The 20,691-nt window shown below is 43.7% G+C and overlaps 1 protein-coding gene across 1 annotated transcript; it reads right to left on the minus strand.

Moving 5' to 3' along the window:
• Positions 1–1,803: 1,803 nt before the first annotated feature.
• malt1 (MALT paracaspase 1) lies at positions 1,804–18,445 on the minus strand (the record flags this gene model as incomplete). The annotated part of the gene is made up of 17 exons (XM_080530679.1): positions 1,804–2,770; positions 4,308–4,433; positions 5,844–6,001; positions 6,231–6,380; positions 9,056–9,183; positions 9,285–9,356; positions 9,512–9,689; positions 9,794–9,997; positions 10,452–10,493; positions 10,639–10,662; positions 13,106–13,153; positions 13,301–13,397; positions 14,374–14,552; positions 15,003–15,150; positions 17,348–17,469; positions 17,700–17,866; positions 18,297–18,445. 17 exons carry the CDS (start codon positions 18,443–18,445, stop codon positions 2,294–2,296), a joined length of 2,469 nt encoding a protein of 822 aa, XP_080386805.1. The 3' UTR covers positions 1,804–2,293.
• Between the last annotated feature and the right edge of the window lie 2,246 nt (positions 18,446–20,691).

Raw genomic sequence — 20,691 nt, forward strand, 5'->3', positions numbered from 1 at the left:
AAGAATACAGGGGATTTTGGCAAATATTTTTGGGCCGCTACCCACACGTTTAGCTGTGTTGCTCATTCCATGAATGCATGATCCTTACAAGTTGTTCCTCGTTGTAAAGGTGACTAATCAGGCTTTCCAACGATATAAAATACAATACCAATTGGTATTATTAAAGGGGAGGAATAATCAACCAAAATAACGTTTCCGAACTTTTTTTGAGGGGTTTACGGTATATAGATAAATAAATGAATGAATAAATAAATGAATACACACAGTAATAAGGAAATACATAAATACAAATATAAATAAATTAATGTAATTATAAATACATTTATTTGTTTATTTATTCTTTTACACATTAATTTCTGTATATATTTATTTCCTGATGTATTTATTCCCCTATTCAATCATTCATTCATGTAATTGATTTCAGTATTTATACATTTATTCTTTCTTTTATTCCCTCATTCACACATTTCAGTATATATTCTTTTCCACATACATACTTTCTTTTCAACATTCATTCTTTGCCCGATTATCAGATCTGTATGCAAATATAGGGGCGTATCTTGCATGTTGTCCCCAAGAATAACCAATGAGTATTATTCATATTTGAATTTGTCTTCTTGTTGTCTGTAAACGTTTCTCCATAAAAAAAATATTACACACAGAAACACTGTTTCACTGTTTGATAGTGATATATAAAACACCACTACTGCAAAGTTATATGACACAATGAATCACATAAGGCAACTGAGGCTTTGAGAGTCTTTCCAGTGTGACACAGTGCATGACCCATTGGAGCCTGCCACAGAGAGTACGGTACAGTGGACCTGAATAGAGCCTGAGGATTACAGCATAAAAAAAATACTTAAATGATGATGAAGAAATGCGAATGAAACGTGTTTGTACCCCCAGGCACCCAGAAAGGCCCTTGTGGAAGGAGCCATCTGTCACAAAAGCCCGGTCTGACAAGAGGCTCCCCAGTGTAGTGCTGCCAGTAGCATAGAGAGCCGGAGATGCTAGGCTAACATGGTATCTGAGGTGTTAAGTTGTTGGTCCTGATTTGCTTTGTAGCATGGGGTGGCACCCGCCCCCCTTGTGATCTGATTGGCCCCCCCAACGCCCATTGGGTGTTTGAGTGCTGTCAATCAGTAAAGACGTTGTGAAAGTTTTGAGAAGCGATCAAAAGTTAGTATATGCAGCTACTGCAGATCTTGTTGAAGACGACAGTGTTTTCCTCTTTTTTTTTTTTTTACGAAAGTGCCCACTCGATATAGCAAACAACAGTTTTAGGATCACTAAATAATTATAATCATAATTAAAATAATTTGTGAATTGGATTAACTCTATTGTCTGCCATAGGCTACTGGGTAAGTGATTACATGGCTTTGATTACATTGGCTTGTAAAGAAACTTCAGTTTTCGGACCTGTTCAAAAGCAAGGACTGTGTGATCATCTCTCTCGAGCTCTCCCGAACCCGGCTGTGGTGATGTAGTAATAAGGGACACGTGACATGGATAGGGCTATGTGAGAGTATTGTCACTGTTACGGCATCCCAAGTCATTGTACGGCATATGCACTTTTCTAATACAAGAGGGGAGGGTGGGGAGGGGGTGAAACACCATAGATGATGCTATAAATAGTACATTTTGAAAAAAGACATGCACTAAAATACATACCTGAATTGTCTGTGAAGCCTTTGTTAATGAATATGTACAACTGGATGTTGTACCTTTCGCTTGCTTGCTTGCAATAAATACAGAGATGTTTCATAAGAACCCCAAGAAAATCCCCCCAGTGGATGAAATAGTGACCATTTATTTTTAGAGTGATCTTCAATGGCCTACAAAAACCTCTTCAGTATAGACAATCTCTCTATGGGACAGCTTAAGACAGCTTAAAAATAAATAAATTCTAAAACATGTCCTAAGTGGATAATTGTCCAAGAACATTTACAGTAGTGCTCTAAAAAGTGACACTGTAATATACTGTATCCTATATACCAGGGGTGGGCAATTATTTTTCCCAGGGGGCCAAATTAGCAACTGAAAATATTTGTGAGAATAAATGGGTTTCAAAATAAAAGCAATGCGGTTTTAGTCCACCCATAAGATAATTAGAATCTTTTTTTCATCATCATGCGATCTTTCGCGGACCGGTCAGAATCATCCCGCAGTATTTGGCCCGTGGGCCGTACAATGCCCAGGTCTGCTATATACAGTTTGCCCATAGACCATTCCTGGATTTGTAGAATCCTTTCGGTGTCCAGGTGACAGTGTCCTCCCCAGGCCCTCCTCTTCACTGGCGCTGAAACTGTAGACTATTGATAAACACGGTCTGCAGCTCGTTGATGTCATCCGTGGTCTCGATGGGGATGCTAGGCCTGCAGGGGGAGCCCAGGAGTGCTGAGTCATCATAGCAGCCATAGTGAGGCTCCAGGCCACAGTTGTCATATGGCGTGGCGCTCCCACAGCCTCCCACGGCTCCCTGCAGATGCTCGTACGTGTCCAGGTATGGACCAGGGGGGCCGTGGGGGGGGAGCAGAAGACCACCGTGGTGCTGGTGGAGGTGCTTGGCTCCGGGGCTGGGGGAGGGGCTGTGAGAGGGGCTGTGGGGGCTCAGGCAGGTCTGCAGGCAGCTGCTCCTCCGCATGGTGCGATGCAGGTCCAGTCTGGCGATCAGCGGCTTCCTGATGTTGACGCCTTGGGTCCAGTCCACCAGCTCGTCCATGGAGGCGAAGGTCCCTTGCAGGCACACGGTGAAGCTCAGCTCCTCCTGCAGGAGAGGCAGAGAGAACACAGACATAGTAATGCAGGTATTTAACAATGGTGTGGTCAGTGTAATATCGATGTAACATGATAATGTTTGTGGACCCCTAAGGATGGGTTAATGTTAATGTTAATGTTAATTTTATTTATAATGCGCCCCCCATCCAACTTTTACATCGGCCCGGGGCGCAGCCCGGGTAAAGGAACAGATAAAGACAAGGACAAGGACAAGGAACACAGAAAGCAAACAGACACAGACTACTTAAACGAACATCTCAAGGGATACAATTAACAACAAATAGGGAGTAGACTTAGGGAACATCATTGACGAAGAGGTGGGTTTTTAACTTGGCTCTAAAGGAGTCCAGAGTGGGGGCAGACTTGATGGCGGAAGGGAGCGCGTTCCACAGGGTCGGTGCTATCACCGCAAAGGCACGGTCACCCTTCCTCTTGAGGTTGGTGCGGGGGACCCTCAGGCTGAGTTGGGCGTCGGACCTGAGCCTGGGCCTTGAGGTGGAAGACAGGTCCAGGAGGTCCTTGATGTAGGGTGGGGCGAGACTGTTGAGAGCTTTGTAGACAAAAATGCAGATCTTGAACTTCACTCTCTTCTTTACTGGGAGCCAGTGAAGGGAGATGAGGACAGGGGAGATGTGGTCCCTCATTTTAGTGCCTGACACCAGCCTGGCAGCGGTATTTTGGACTAGCTGCAGGCGGTAGGAAGTCCAGCATAGAGTGAGTTGCAGTAGTCGAGCCTAGCATGAGGACGACCCTCCTCAGGTCACTGGGGGTGAGGAAGGACTTGATCTTGGCTATGATACGTAGTTGGTAGAAACATGACTTCACGACGGAGCTCACTTGTCGGTTAAGGTTGAGCTCGGAGTCAAAGATGACACAGAGGTTTTTGACATGTGGTCTGACAAGGGTGGACAGGCTTCCCATGTTGGTGCTGAGCTGAGTGATGGCGGTGGTGTTGCCGATGAGGAGGATTTCCCCCTTGCTCTCATTCAGCTGTAGGAAGTTCTGGGCCATCCACTCCTTCACATCGTGGAGGCAGTCCATCAGGCGCATCAGATCGGCGGGGTCGTCAGTGTTGATTGATAAGTAAAGCTGGGTGTCGTCCGCATAGCAGTGGAATGAGATCTGGTAGCGTTGAGGGATTAGACAGAGGGGGAGCATGTAGAGGGAGAACAAGATGGGACCGAGGATGGAGCCCTGAGGGACCCCACAGGTGAGGTTGGCTTGTCTGGAGGAGCTGTCTGCTATGTGGACGGCGTAGGTTCTATTGCTGAGGTAAGACTTGAACCAGGACAAGGCGGTGTCGGTGATGCCAACCTCCTGCTGGAGTCGATTAAAGAGGATGGCATGGTCTATGGTGTCAAAAGCTGCGGTGAGGTCCAGGAGGACCAGGGCAGCACATTTCCTGGAGTCTGCGATGAGGGTTGTGGACTGTGATTGTGGACCCTACATTTTGTGATCCCTTGATCCCTTATTAGGATCCTAATAAGTCAAATCAAATAATGATGCTGTTGTCGTGGAAGTCTTACCCGGAGCTTCTGTAAGGAGCTGAGTCGGGTGTAGAGACAGTGCTGAGGTAGAGTGCTGGAGAGCAGGTAGATACCAGTCTCCTCTGGGGTTTCCCTGTTCATCTCTTTGGGATCAACATCAAGGTCCTGGACAAAACAAATGAAAGGCAATCTGAGTGTATGTGCTGTACCACCGACTAGGGTTGGGCGGTAATACAGTAGAGCTCGATATTTGAAAATAGCAAGTGTCCGTCAATACCGTCATGAAAAGGAATTCTACTGTGCAACGTGCGCATATAGAAGAAACGCCTTAAGAGTGTTTGTCCAGTACCACTGTCTGTGTGGTTGAAGACGCTATGAAAGTGATGACAGAACTTTCTGTTAAAAATGTAATTTGTCAAATAAATAACCTGTCAAAAAAGCTAACTATTTCGACGCAATCGTAATTGTGGGTCGCGTGGCCGCTTCTCCTCAGAAAAAGGACACGCAATTCACTTTGTACTCGGGTGAGTGTTGGTGTTGGTGATACATGTCTTGTTATGTTTAGGTACTGTGTGATCATCTAGTTATGCAGGGCTCTCAAGTCTCACGCATTGGGCGTGAGACACACGCATTTCAACCCGTTCACACGCTCACACGCCACACCTTGTCTCACGCCCAATGCGTGAGACTTGAGAGCCCTGAGTTATGTGTAATTATGTGTTTTTAGCATGTTCATGTTCTAATAGCATGTTGTGATCTGCTAAACATGCAGAGCAGCTATCTGCGATGTTCTTTGTTGTTAGTTAGCTAGCTATCACGATGGAGCACAGTCTGACACCAGTTTGTTTTGGATCAGGGAGGTTTTCACCGCTAGTTGAATTGAGGTGTACCTACATTCAAATAAGCATGTTATTCAAATAAACCCCTCAAAAAAAGTTCGGAAACGTTATTTTGGTTGATTAATCCCCCCCTTTAATAATACCAATTGGTATTGTATTTTATATCGTTGGAAAGCCTGATTAGTCACCTTTACAACGAGGTACAACTTGTAAGGATCATGCATTCGTGGAATGAGTAACACCAATTACAATACCAATTGGTATTATTAAAGGGGAGGATTAATCAACCCAAATAACGTTTCCGAACTTTTTTTGAGGGGTTTATTTTCAGTGTATGACACATCATTTGAAAGTTTACAAACTGCACTTTCATAATCTGTAAAAAAAAAAGAAAAGAAAAAAAAAAGACCTTGCCGAAAGGTCCACCTTTCACCAACTGCTGTCACAAATACATTATTTGAAATTGGCGGCTCCCTCAAAGCCCTACCAAGGTGATCTTTCATATTGCAGTAGTAATGTATACCGCGGTACAAGTTGGGGGACACTTTAACTCTACAACCAACATTTACCAGTTCTGTGGCTTAATACTGAATTGAATTTGCGATTTAAATGCCACAAAACGGACACATTTGGTTCAAATAAATTTCAACCCCCCTACATGTATAATTTCTATCGTATCGGGGACCTTGCTTCCTCTTCCCACACTAAACACAGTGAAAGGACTGAAACGTCTCACCAGGGAGAAGTCGGTGACATGCGCCTGGCAGAAGGACATGTCCGCTGGTTTCTTCACGATGTGGGTGTAGATGACCAGCACGTTGGAGAACTCTGCTGCAAAGCCCAGCTTGATCTGGGCCCCACACTCAAAGTCCAGGCACATACTCTCAGGGAGCTCTATAATGAAACAATACCTTTGCTTTGTTTTGTTTTGTGTTTGTCAAAATCCAGCAACCTATCATAGGGGACAATTATTGTATGTCTTTTGCTCACCCCCCCTCCCCTTATGACTGCTCTACATAGCTTACAGTGTTAGCATTTTTTTTTTAACTACAATGTACAGAAATGTATTTCCTCTCTGCAAATGATAATTGTTTGAGAGATTCTCTGGGGTGTGGGTGTTTACCATGAGCCTTGGCCCATTGGCGGTTGTGCGCCAGGGCCATGTCAGAGCTGTCGCAGGGCAGAATAGGGTCGGTCAGAGCCCTCCTCTCAGACAGACTGCTGCGGATCTCCAGAGCCTGCTTCCCCTTGGTGGCGTCAAACTGTCCCATGTCTGGAGACATCAATAGCAACCCAACAACACGTCATAGGGTTACAACATGGAAAGACAGTCTAACATTGTTAGGTCATGCATGGATAAATGTACATACAGCATTACTACACATACTAGTTGTCATGATACAGCACTGGAGCAATATATTCCATGTTCACTTGTTGTATTATATGTGACCAGGTCTGGTGAAAAGGTCTGCATGTCGGCAATTCTCAAGTTGTGCAAATGACCCAAAATATATACAGTATACGTATATATTAATGTGTTTTCCAATTATTTTCATATTAAACGTTTAAATGTTGAAGAGCCCACTTAATATCACACACTGCTGTGGGACGGCATCCCATTCCTCAACTAGGATTTGAATGAATTGTTGTTCATCTATCGCCCACAAGGCCAACTCGGTCACTTCTTAGAAGAGATGGATGTCCTTCTCAGCTCCTTCCCTGATGATGGCACTCCACTCGCACTACTGAGTGACTTCAACATCCAGCCAGAGAAACTTCTCTCATTTGGAGTACTTGACCTTCTCTTCTCCTTTGACCTTACCCTGTCCCGCTCTCCTCCGACTCATAAGGCAGGCAATCATCTCGACTTTGTATCCTTCTCCCTCCCCCTCAAATCCACCTCTTCCCTGTCAGACTCTAACCACCTTGTACCGTCTCACCGCAAACCTACGTACCATCTCCCCCAACACCCTCTCTTCCTCTGTCTTATCTTCCCTACCTGCTGTTGAATCCTTCTCCCTTCTATCCATTGATTCAGCATCCTCCACCCTCTCACCTCATCCTTCGACACCTCTGTCCACTAACCTTGATGGGCACTCCACTGAGACTGCTCTCCTTGTTGTCACGGAGGCCCTCCACTCTGCTCAAGCTTCCTCCCTCTCCTCTGTTCTCATTCTCCTGGACCTGTCTGCTGTCTTCCACACAGTCAAACACCAGATCTTTCTCTCCATCCTCTCAGAACTGGGTATCTCTGGCACCGCACACTCCTGGTTTGCTTCCTACCTGGCGGGTCACTCCTACCAGGTGATTTGGAGAGATTCATTGTCTTTTCCATGAACCCTCACCAATGGGGTACACCAGGGCTCTGTCCTAGGGCCCCTACTGTTCTCCCTCTATACCAAGTATTTTGTCTCGGTAACCTCCTCACACAGGTTCTTCTACCACAGCTACGCAGATGACAGTCAACTCTTCCTGTCCTCCCCCCCCTCTGACCTACATGTGGCAACACATACCTCTGCATGTCTCCTTGACATCTCTACATGGATGTCAGCCCACCATCTCAAGCTCAACAGTAACAAGACTGAGCTATTCTTCATCCCTGGGAAAGCCTGCCCTCTCTAAGAACTCTACTGTAATCCCTTCCCAGACAGCGTCTGGTGAAAGACACAAATGAGTGATTCTGGACAACCACCTATCCTGTGCGGAGAACATCGCAGTGACAGCACGCTCTTGCAGATTCTTCCTTTACAACATTAGAAGGATACATCCATTCGTCACCAGAGAAGCAGCGCAACTCTTGACCCAGTCACTGGTCATCTCCCGCCTTGACTACTACAACGCACTCCTGGCCGGGCTCCCCACCTCTGCCATCAGACCTCTGCAGCTCATCCAGAATGCTGCTGCCTGTCTGGTGCCCCAAATTTTCTCATGTCACTCCCCTCCGTCGCAACCTGCACTGGAGCAGCTCGCATCAGATTCAAGACCCTGGTGCTTGCCTACCAGGCAGCAAAAGGGACAGCCCCTGCCTACCTGCAGGCAATGGTCACCCAAACTTCAGCCTGTTCACTCCGCTCCTCCACCTCTGCTGGCCAACTGGCCCCACCACCTCTACGCCAACGCGGCAGTCACACTGCCCGGTCACGTCTCTTCACTACACTCGCTCCCCCATCTTCCGTCGAAGACTGGAGACCCATCTCTTCAGCTTACACCTTAACTGCTCCTCCTGAGACATCTACTATCTCCCAGCACTGTCTCCTGAGACACCTGCTTCCCCCTATACTGTGTCTCTCCTAAGATTTCTACTTCCCCCTTGTACTATATCTCCAGTGTCTTCTTCTATCACAGCAACTGCCAATGGGCCCTGGCCTGAGCTAGATTACTCTTCCTGCTACGACTGGTGAATTGATGATTCACTTGCTTAGTCAAATGTATCGATTGTAAGTTGCTTTGGAATAAGGCGTCTGCTAAATGCCATAAATGTAAATGTATGATCTGCCATAGGCTACTGGGTAAGTGATATATGGCATGTTCAAAAGCAAGGACTGTGTGATCTAATTATGTGTAGTTTGTGTTATATGTTTTTAGCATGTTCATGTTCTATCAGCATGTTGTGATGTGCTAAACTCGCAGTTAGATGTTCATAGCAATGTGGCTTCTTAGCTGATAGCTACTAGCAGCTGTTTTGCGTGTGTTTTGATTCAGAGCCAGTTTCTCCCATTCTCTGTTTGAGGTGTGCCAACATTCAATTAAGCATAGCGTATTTTAATGTATGACACATACAATTTGAAAGTTTACAATCTGCACTTTCATAATCTGAAAAAAACTGGAAAATGACCTTGCCATACAGGACTTTTTCACCAGAACCTGTCACATATTGTGACCCTGCGTACAGTGGGGTGAAATCGACACAATCTTTCATTCTTCCAAAGTGGTCAACGATTCTCTCACCCTCGGCCACTCTGTCTAGTAACACAGTAATCTTCTCATTGTCCAGAAGACGCTGCTTCAGAAACTTGACGAAGACACCGTTGGTGAAACCACTTGAGCTCAGTTCAAACGCCTCTGCATCTTGGCAGCTAAACGATAGCAGAGCACACAGCATGTGATAAAGCTACATTTTCCTTTGTTCGTACAATGTTCTATATCTAAAATGTAATGATCCGATATCCAAACTTACGTGGCGTATCCAAAAACAATATTCGCTGTGACTCTCAAGGTGATGTTTGGGGTGGAGTCGTCATGAATATTCCTGGTGAGAAATCAACATTTTTGGGGGGAGAATATTCCAGTAGAACCAGCAATGAATGGGTAGACTACACCCCATATCACCAACCAGGAATGGCAATAACTAATATTGCATGGCAATAGTCTAGCATGTGAAGAATATATCTGTCCACTGCCCACCTCTTTCTGCACATGTCCAGCAGGAACACGTTCAGACCCGTCTCCTTCTCCTGCATCAGTCTCAGGATGCTCTGCACACACAGGCAGTTAGCTGAGCGGTACGGGTCCGGGGCGTCCACAGGGACCATGAAGCTGTTGCCATAGTTCTCATAACCATGCCCAGCGTAATACAGTAAACCTATGGAAAGATTAGTATGACTTCAGACCAATGACCAAAATAAATGACATCAACCAAAGGTTTACAAAAAAAAAATACTAGGCCACAGTCACTTATTTTTATACCGTAGACACCCTTGTGTAGTAACAGCAAAAACTCGTCTACGGCGTTGCGCATCTCAGACTCTGTGAGGTCCAGCAGAGACACCACCTTAAAGTTGAGCTGGCGAAGGAGGTTGGTGAGGTCGTAGACATCCACCATGGGCGCCTTCAGCTGGGGGTGGTTCTGATAGGACAGGTTGCCTATCAGCAGAGCCACTTTATCCGTCGCTGTGAGAAATATCATCCAAGACCATGAGACGAATTCAGTTGGCCACAAAAGGTAAATTGTACAGATTGTACAGTATTGCTTGGCACCATTCAATATTTTAAATAATTGAAAAGCAGTAAGTGTGAAGTGTTCTATTTATATTGTCTGAGATTGACTGCTGTTGTTTAAGTTTTGTGATTACATTGTTGCATGTATATTTTTGACATAAGAATATTTGTAATTTCATCTTATTTGTCTTTTGTTTATTATTTTATAGTTAATTGTAACCTGTTTCTGGGAACAGTGCTAAGTGCTGACAAGCCCCAATAAATACAGTACCTTAAAATGGACTTCCTTAGGCCTGTTTTTTTTTCAGCCCTGCGGCGAAGCGCAATACTTTTTCTTGTGTTTTGTTTTGTACTGTGGCTTTGGTCATCAAACCCACTACTATAACTTCCTTTTTGTTCTGCTTACCGTACGGCTGTTCTTGAGTGCTGTTCAGGGGTTCAATGGCACCTACAATCAAAACACTATAATGAACATGCTGTATACAGGTACTTCAGAGTGTATACTGTACATATTCATTCTGTACAAAAAAACACAGTATATACCAACAATAGCTAGCTAAAACAATATACTGAAAGAAGACATTGTCACTTACTTGCTCCAAAGGCATAAAAGTCATCTTGAGAGGGAGGGTGGGGGAGGACGACACAATAACAGAACAATTACTGAAATGTTCTTTCTACATTTGTGTCTTTCAATCACAGTATTCACACAGTAATGTCTTTCATTGATTAGGATAAGTCAGAGGCTAGAAAGACGATTAGCATGCGCCTTGTTAACCATTAGTAAATTGGTATCCACAGAAAATATGTTCCTTATTAATGATAAGTCAATGCATCTTGTTAACATGCAGGCACGTAAACAGATAGGGCCCAAGGGGGGGGCTTGAGCCCCTGACCTTTTGCCCTCAGTCAGAAAGTGGCCTTTTCTGGCTGGTATTAATTGTATTTTTTTTCTTTTCTTTATTTGTTATTGAAATTTGATCAAATATAAAGAGGGAAGTGTATAATAGTATCCACCAAAAAAATACACTGTATCCATTTAAAAAGTATTCCCCCTCCCCCCACCCCTTCAGAATGGTTTTGTCACAATCAATCAACAACGCATCTTCCGACATTCCGAATACAACTTGTCATGAAAAGCATGCCGTGCCCAAGTCAGTAGGACTTCATATTGTAATTTTGACATCAATAGCCTCTGTACTCGCAAGCAAGCAAGCTAGTCTAATTAGCCTATAATTTGAGTTTTTCTCAGTTGCTTACACACTAAAACACTGGAACTTGAGACACAATGACCAAAACCTGAAACTCATGTATCTTATCTTACACCAATTCTGCACAAATACAAACACATTTCCTGCTTTTCATTCATTTTGCAGTTATAAACCACACTTTTTGCAAAACACTACACGCAATTCTCTACATTTGGCATCTTCACTGTTAAAATGTCTTGTGTTGGAAGACACTACCATTCAGAATGCTAAACTCAAACCACCAATGACACCATTGACTCTTCATATAGGCAAACACCTATTGCTTTTCAATTAGCAATTGGAGCTCTCCTGTGTTGGAGAACAATGGATGCCAACTTTGCAGAAAGAGGTAGAGCGAGAGGAGTGAGAATCAGAGGAGGAGGAGGATGAGCAAGAGGCTAACCAAGACTACAACCTAGGAGAGTAGTTGCCTCTGATGAGATTCGGACCACTTTGGTTGACCACGTTGATGAAGTGGGTTTCAACCTCGCAAAAAGGACGGCAACAGGGAAGGAACGTCATCGGCCAGCGTGACATTGTTGAAGTTCCTGGCCAGGGAGGGGGAAACATCACCATGTGCGCCACTATAAATCACCAAGGCGTCCTCCATCACCATCCAACCCGTCGCCCCTACAATAGTGCCCATCTCATCACTTTCCTGGACACACAACACAATATCCTCACCCCAGCTGAGCAGATGGATAACCCAGAGCAGCCCAGGTAGGTTGTCATCTGGGACAACATCCATTTCCACCGGGCTGCTCTGGTCCGCAACTGGTTCATTAACCACCCACGTTTTTCCGTTCATCTGCCACCATATTCTCCATTTCTCAACCCTATTGAGGAGTTTTTTCAGATTGGCTTTAGAAGGCCCCATGAGTGCATACCCCTTCTGCAAGCCATGGAGGAAGCATGGTGATATACAGAGCCCTCCACAATTATTGGCACCACTGGTAAAGATGAGTAAAAAGGGTTCTACAAAATTCACCTTTTGGTGAATTAACTTAATGTCACACTGAAAAAATGTTTAAACATCCAACCTTTAGTTGAAATAAATTTATTCTGAGAAAAAAAGGAAAAATTGTTCTAAAACTGTTATTTCTAACAAAACCATGTGGAAGAGTGTATGTCAGTGTTTTTTTGGTTTTTTTGGGTTGAGCCCCTGGCCCCCAAAATGTTTGTGCACGGCCAGGCTATTAACATGATCACATACACCATCAGTGAGGGGCGAGGGAACGGCCCTATTAACATGATCCCATACACCATCAGTGAGGGGCGAGGGAACGGCCCTATTAACATGATCCCATACACCATCAGTGAGGGGCGAGGGGAATCTAATCCAAACCAATTAAAGTTGAGAGACTGTGATATAAATGTGGGGATGTTTTCTGCGATTTTTTGTAAGGAGTAAAGATATTGAGAGGAGAAAGAGGAGAATATTTTCTGTGGGATGAAGGATTCTTTTGAGCCCTCATGAGTCAATGGAAAGGACAAGAGAGTCCAAAGATTAGTCATGCAATCCCTGCAGATGAAACCCGGAACCTTCCAGCACTAGTTGGCATAAAGTCTGTTTTATAATGACCCATGTAGGTCTGGATTAGCCAACCTGCTGAGATGCTCTAGCTATGAGGAGCTATTATGAAACTCAGCATGCAATAAGAGAATTGCGAGCATTATGAATTTAGGAGGACATAGGCCATGCTAATACAATAACAACATGTAGAACCTAGCCATGGCAGTTTTACTTATATCCAAATGCACTTATGTCCCAGATGCCCAAACTAAGAGGAACCAGGCACTTCAACTATACCTTCAGAACACTCCATTGCCCCTGAAAACTGGATAGATATCCTTGGTCCTTTCAGTCAAGAACAAGGGCAATTAAGCAGCAGAGAATTGTCACTAAACATATTAGGCATACTGTACTTACACTTACATACAGTACTAACCCTCTATGCGGGCTTGCAACATCATCATTGAGTTACATGAAAGAAAAGAGACACACCTACTACAACATCCACCTCGGTTGTCCACGTTCTCTCTGAGTTACTGCAAATCTCACAGCGATACTTCCCATGATGCTCCAGCATCAAGTATGGGATCTGTGGACGTCAACAAACAAGCATTTTCTCAAATGATTTAAATGTTCATTTTCAAACTTTAAATCATGATAATTTCTTAATACCGTAAACTTTTTTTTTCATTCATTGTATGTCAATTGTATCCTAATGGCAATTACACTAGGGGCCCTATTATGCACTTCTTAACTTGCCGTCTTAAGTGTTAATTAAGACGCACCGCCAGGTTAAGACCTACCGCCACCCTTATTATGCGCTTCATACGCGCTACTGCTATTATGCAGGTGTCGATAGGCGCCCACACATAAGACGTAAAACTCCCGTGCATATATTGCTCATTGTGGGAGTGTTCATATGTTAATGAAGTGCACTAGGCGCCCCTGCTATTATGCGATCTGACTTTGCTCCTATCGCTAAGAAGTGGTTTGAAAAGTTCTTAAGTTTAGACTTCATGCACGTTTTGAAACACGAGCGCACCTCCGCGGTTTGCGCATGCATGTGGGCACACATGAACACGCACGTGGCTCCACGGCAAGACGTCAATTACGGTCACAGTATAAATGCTTTATTTCAGAAGGGAGAGGCAGAGAAGCGCGCTGACCTCCTTCTCAGGACTTCCATAATAGCATAGCGCTAATGACTCAACGCAGCCGGTTCTTAAAGGGAATGGCACCTGGCACGCTGATTGGGTTGATTGAGAAGACGCCCAAAACACACCCATGACTAATTTCTTTGCTTAGCGCCGGGTTTTAGGCGCCCACTACAGCACGCATAATAGCAAAGTGGCCTTGACCACGCCTCCACGTCTTAAGTTTAGATCTACCGCCTCGTCTTATTGATGAAGTGCATAATAGGGCCCTAGGTGTCTAAGATCTTTGCCATGGTGGCTTAGCCAGGCAAACACTACATAGATGGATACATTGTGTGCCAAGTTTGAACCAACAGCCTCTGTAACAGTCTGTATAACTGCATGAGCCATGCTTTCATCCATCCTTCCTACCACCAGTCTCCTCTTGGAAGCGTTCGGGAGCGGCACCCCGTTTCTGTGCCACTGGTAGAGAGGGATTGGCCTCCCCACAGCTCCACACTCCAGCTGCAGAGAGTCCCCCACCAGCCTCCTCTGGGCCTGGGGCTGGATCACCACCTTCAGCCTGCCCTCCGGCGAGTGGGACCCTAAACCTGGGACCAAACGGTTCTTCTCAACGTACTGTTATGTTTGGTAGTTCTACTCTCAATGAGTCTTTCTCATACGGAGGGATTGACGATGCTGACGAAACAAGTGATGTTTCATTCAGTCATCAATCCATAAGACCATACACACTATGAACTGACTGTTTTAATGTTTAATGTTTTTTTTGTGATTGTTCCCGATTGTACCACTTGTATTCTTTATGTGATTCTGTCTTGTATGTTGCACAACAAGAACCTGCTGCAAACCAGAGTCAGGCCAGTCTAAATGTAAGACATTTTAGCATCTGTAATGTTACTTTTAATCTTTTCTTGTGTAATCTTTTCCTGTGTAAATTCAATTAAACAGAAATAATGAAATGGAGATAACAGTTAGTGCTGCAGCAACTAACTAAGCATAAGGGGCTGAGACAGAGATAGTAGGACACTGTACCGGCTCACCAGAGGACGGGGCAACATCCAGGACATCCACCTGAGTCCACTGGCTGAACTGGAAGGAGTCGCCACAGTTGACCCTACAGATGTAAAACCCTGTGTCTTTTAGGCCAACAGGACTTATCATCAGGTCTGGAGAGGAGTTGCCTGGCACCTGGAGACATGCATACATACACATACACAGATATATACAGTACACTATATTTATATTACTGCTGTCAATCCATTACAATTTGTAATCAAGTTAATCACAATAATAGAAGACTTTCACTACAGTTCAACAAGCGGAGAAAAACAGTCATCTCCAAGCAGTTGTTTGGCAAATTTGTCTTGCTTATGACAGTTTTTTTTCTTCAACCCGATCACTGTTGTTTTCATTCTCTAATTGATATCACAGGCACATCTCTACGTCTCTCCTTGGTTATCTGAACATTTTCAAAGTGCTGATTGTTACTTTCAATAAACATTATTGTACACAGACAGTAGCAGGGTGAATTGCTTGTTTAAGCTGTTATTGTTATACCTTGTCTGGGGCAGATCTGTTCTGGATCCAGTGTTTCCCCTAGGTTTGCTGCCTTGGGGGGGTGGCATGGACCGTGGCATGGACCCCCCCCCCCCCCCCAGGGGGTAAGACCCTGCGACATACCAGCGTCATGTCCAGGGAGTGTACTAACTTGTACATTAAGCCGCCTCACGCTACGGAAACAGGAGATAGGCTCCTGCCCTATGGGCCATTAGGCTCGAGAACCATCGGTTCTCAAGGCTACTTACTTATGTGGTCTTGACTACCTGTCCACTTTCTCACTTTCTTGCGCTCTCTCTCTCTCTGGTGCACCATCCTGCTCTCTATCCTCCTCTCTCCCTCTTTTGCAGTCAACCAAAAGGCAAACATAACAACCAGAGTATTTATAATCTAATAAGAGGTATACATTTATCCATATCAATTTATAACATAATTATAATTGAATATTGGATTGCTATAAAAAACAGACATTTCCAATGCTTCAATCCACTGTCCATGTACTGTAAATATGCCAATTCTAGCAGAATAAGAAAGATAGTATATCTACTTTAAGTAAAATAATAAAGTGCATCCAGTTAGCTCTTTAGCTGGCATGTGTAGCAGACTAGCTCATCTAATCACCTCTGAGCTAGCTAGTTAGCTTGCTAGTTCTTTGACACTATTTTACATACCATGGAACTATAATCAGACACTTTCTAGTCACAATAATAACGACCAATGTGAACCAACTTGCTCTGTTAAAACACTCAGCAATTATATTTGCTAACGTTTCAACGTGCTTACTTTCCATCTGCAGACATCTCACCCTGCAAAAACTCTCTCACGTCGCGCGCACACTCGCGCACAATCTTGTACGCGAGTGTGCGAGTGTGTCCAGCGCGAAGCGAAGTGTGGAGATAGGTTTGGCTATGCGAGACTACTGGCGGACTAACGTTACCAACGAGCCCATGGGCTTGCCACTCACCAGATTCGGGTTGGGTTTTTAAAAAAGCTGATATTTTAGCCTACTTGTCAGATGTTTGGTGTCTACGTCCGTAATAATTCCGCTTTCTTGGGGGGGCGGGGGGTCCCAAGGCAATGGTAGGGGAAACACTGGGATCTAAACACTGTAGCAGGAAGAAAAGCTGTCTGTGTCTCACAACACTGTCTGTCTTTGAAACCTAGCTCAGGTTGTTCGGAAACGTTATTCCGGTTGATTATTCCTCCCCTTTAATAATACCAATTGGTATTGTATTTTATATATCGTTGGAAAGCCTGATTGGTAATTTCAGCTGTCAACAACCAGATGCACATCTGTATATAATATGTTTTGTGTACCTTAAAAACTGTAGTTGCGGTCACAAGTTAGAAAATGGGTTTGAAATGGAAATTACCAGCTGCTGCTAGAGTGGAGTTTTGAACATTCCACCATTTGTGTGAACTTGCATGGTTTTCAAACAACACCGAATATTTCAACAAACTATAAATGTCACAGCTTAGAAGCAGGGGGAGGGACACAGTGAGCCAGAAACTGTCAGTTAGTCAACCCACTCAAAACAAGTCTGGTCTGTGGTGACTTTAACATATGCTTTGGCATTTTTGTATATGATTGCTCATAAACCTGCACCGCTTACTTCACCACCTGGGTGTGATTTTTATATATATGACAAATATTACATATTCAATCAATGTTCAATCAATAATAATTGAAAAACTATAAGAAGGAACAGAAACGGACACTATTACATCTGGTTTAAGATATTAGCCAGGAGTTAATAACGTGATTAATAACATGTTAATAACCATCAGTAAATGAATGTGTAAAAAAAAAAACTAGCCATCTGCTCACCTCTTCCTTGGTCTTAAACCACTGGTACTGCACACCTGATTTTCCCACAGCGTAGCAACTAAGACGCAGGTTGTGACCAGCCATTATAGCCACAGACTGAGGTTGGATGAGGATCTGGATACCTGTTATTAGGGCATTTGAAAGAAGTGAGTTCAGCAGTGTTATACCCTATCAATGTGCGCGATGACCACAATAATAACCAATCTTATCCTGTGAAGGACAGGTAACCAAAAGCTTATTGTTCCCTCAATAAACAATGTAGCAATGCATCACCGTGTGGTTTCACCATCATGAATCTTTCCTACAAACAATTATTAGAAAACAATTGTGTAAGGATGTTATGAATGGATACCTGGTGGTTTCACACACTGAAGGGCCTCAGACTGGCCCATTGTTTGTAGATGGTCGACCAGATGGCCGAGGGTAAAGCCTCGATCCCCCATAAGTCTGAGCAGTATGCGGCTGGGGCTGCCCTCCAGCTCCAACACCTTCAGAGAGCACATCTCCATCTCATCTGAACTGCACAGATGTGGGAAAACAGCCTTTGACAATGCACTATACTCATTTAGTCATGTGAGAAATGTACATGAAATGTTGGAAAAGGAGCTTGAACTCAGCATCCAAGCAATTATGGGATAGGGAAAGGGCACTGCTACCTGTGTTATATCTGCAGGAAGGCCACTCACATACAAGCACACTCATGCACACTATTTTAACACCAAGTCCGTTCATAAATCAGAAGTAAGCATGAAAACACAAGTTGCATAGAAGTAGACCTATAGTATTAACTAATATCAAAACAATGCATCATGTTTTTTAAACAAGGGTAAAGTGTATTCTACACACTACAGTGAAATAAATCATACAGAACTAACCCTATCGAATTACCATTGCATGAAGCTACTCAAAGACCCTAGTTCCCAAACCGTTTTAGCAAAGCTGTCTTTACCTCACTTTAAACCGTCTGGCGCTGCCGACCATCTCCCCAAGTTTACGCCATCCATTATTGTTGGTTTTATCCAGGACTTCACACAGCTGCTTCAGGACAGGCTCTCGCAGAGAGTTCACGTTTAACGAGCGGTCAAATGAATCCGACATCAACAGCAAGAGGATATTAATTGCCACAAATGAAAATTGAAAAATAAACCAAATCTTCTATCAGTCGAAATTCAGCAGTAGGCTAATCCATAGATTATACATACAGAAAATTAAGCGCTGGCGTTTGAAACGTAGGTGGTCATTTAGGCAGAGGTACATGTGTATGACCATGGTCTGGGGAATTCCACCGGGTCCATTTGAAGATGCGAAACGACGCAAAGTTCAGTGTTACTTCCTGGAAAAAACCCTAGAGGTAGGAAGAGGGGCGAGAGGACACGCCCATCCACTATAGTCTAGCTAGCAGGAAGGGTGCTCAGATTTTGACATTCATCAGAGCAACGCATCCGGGTACTTTGGCTCCCGTCATGTCCACGCCCCTTTTGGGGGTGATAGAAGTGTAGAAGTTTGACTGGCGGTCAATGGAAATGTCTGGTCTTTGCTACTTTAATCCGATAAAATAAGAAAACCGTAGTGCTTTTTAGATATTAGGAGCCCAAATCCGATGGCCAGTTAGGCAAACTATTATATAGTGTAATTGCCGATCAATGATCGACGTCGTTATATAGAGAAAATTAATGAAATAGGGGTTGATTCATCAGAGCAGTCATACGTCATCTCCCTGTCATCAGGCATTTGTAGTTCTTCATTTGATTTGCCGTGTAAATCCCCAGATGAGAGTGTTACATTAGTTTTCTTAAGATAGGATAATAAATAAATCTGTTCAATGGGCATTTGCCAAAGTAGCCTACTGTTAATCAGTATTTATCCTGTATGGTGTATATGAAGATGTTATGACGTTTTATCATGAAAATAATGAACAGCAAGCTAGATCCAAAACTAGGGCCGGTGGAGGAGGGCAAGTGTCACATTGGACAGACTACCAAAACAGAAAAATAAAGTATCTTAACGACAGCAAAAATGATGGATGTCAGAAATACATTACCTGGAGATTCAATAAGGTACTTTTATATGACAGGATATGGGTTAGGGTTATATGTAGCGAGATAGATAGATAGAGCCAAAAGTAAAAAGTCGCTGAGAGACGCAAGCAGGGTCTGGGCTGGTAATTGTATGACGCGCCAAACAATCCGCTGAGATGAAAAGTACGTTTTAGAGCATTTATTGAATAGAACAATCAAACTTGGCGACGTACAAAAATAATCCATAAGCGATCAAAACCAGAAAAATAACAAACTATGCGTATAGAATATGCGTATAATGCGGTCAACAAAAATACATCGCTCCCCTCTCTCTCCACTACCACCATGCAAGGTGCGCAGGTGCTTAAATTACCTTGCAATATCACCCCCCATAACCATATGACTTCTCAATACGGTGATCTAGGCAATAAACAAACAATCAAAGTAAACTCACAATAAACCGATTAGCCTGTTATACTAAATACCCCCTAAATCATATTCATACCTCCTACAACACCTCAGGCCTTTGGGTCGGGTCGTTCATCCACATGGATGGAGGCAGACTGAAAGGACACACATTCATTGCCTATTACATAAATGTTCTCCATATAACGACGTCAATCATTGATCGGCAACGACACTATATAATTGTTTGCCTGACTAGCCATCGGATTTGGGCAGTCTGGGGATTTACACGGCAAATCAAATGAAGAACTACAAATGCCTGATGACAGGGAGATGACGTATGACTGCTCTGATTAATCAACCCCTATTTCATTAATTTTCTCTATATAACGACGTCGATCATTGATCGGCAACGACACTATATAATAGTTTGCCTAACTGGCCATCGGATTTGGGCTCCTAATATCTAAAAAGCACTACGGTTTTCTTATTTTATCGGATTAAAGTAGCGAAGACCAGAAATTCCCATTGACCGCCAGTCAAACTTCTCCACTTCTATCACCCAAAAAGGGGCGTGATCATTCTGATGACAGGGAGATGACGTGCAATTGCTCTGATGAATACCCCTACCCGAGGTAGAACAAATGACAACAATGATTTTTCTTATCTTTAGGGTCTCCCATTAATGAAATTGATTGTTGTACAATTTTATTTTGGGGGAAAATATGTTTTTTTGGTTGTTCTTTAGAGCTACCCCAATCCCTGAAAAAGAGCCAAATTAGACCAGGCCGAATATGGGGAAGGTGACAAAAAAGCCCATAACTTGAGAATGATCACTCTTTTCCTCTTCAGATTTGCTGAGGTATGAACCAGGTGGTTGTCCTACATCAATAGTCAGACAACGATTTACCTAAATAAATA

Source organism: Nansenia antarctica (assembly GCF_963989245.1).
Source record: "Nansenia antarctica genome assembly, chromosome: 5".
NCBI classification, from domain to species: domain Eukaryota; kingdom Metazoa; phylum Chordata; class Actinopteri; order Argentiniformes; family Microstomatidae; genus Nansenia; species Nansenia antarctica.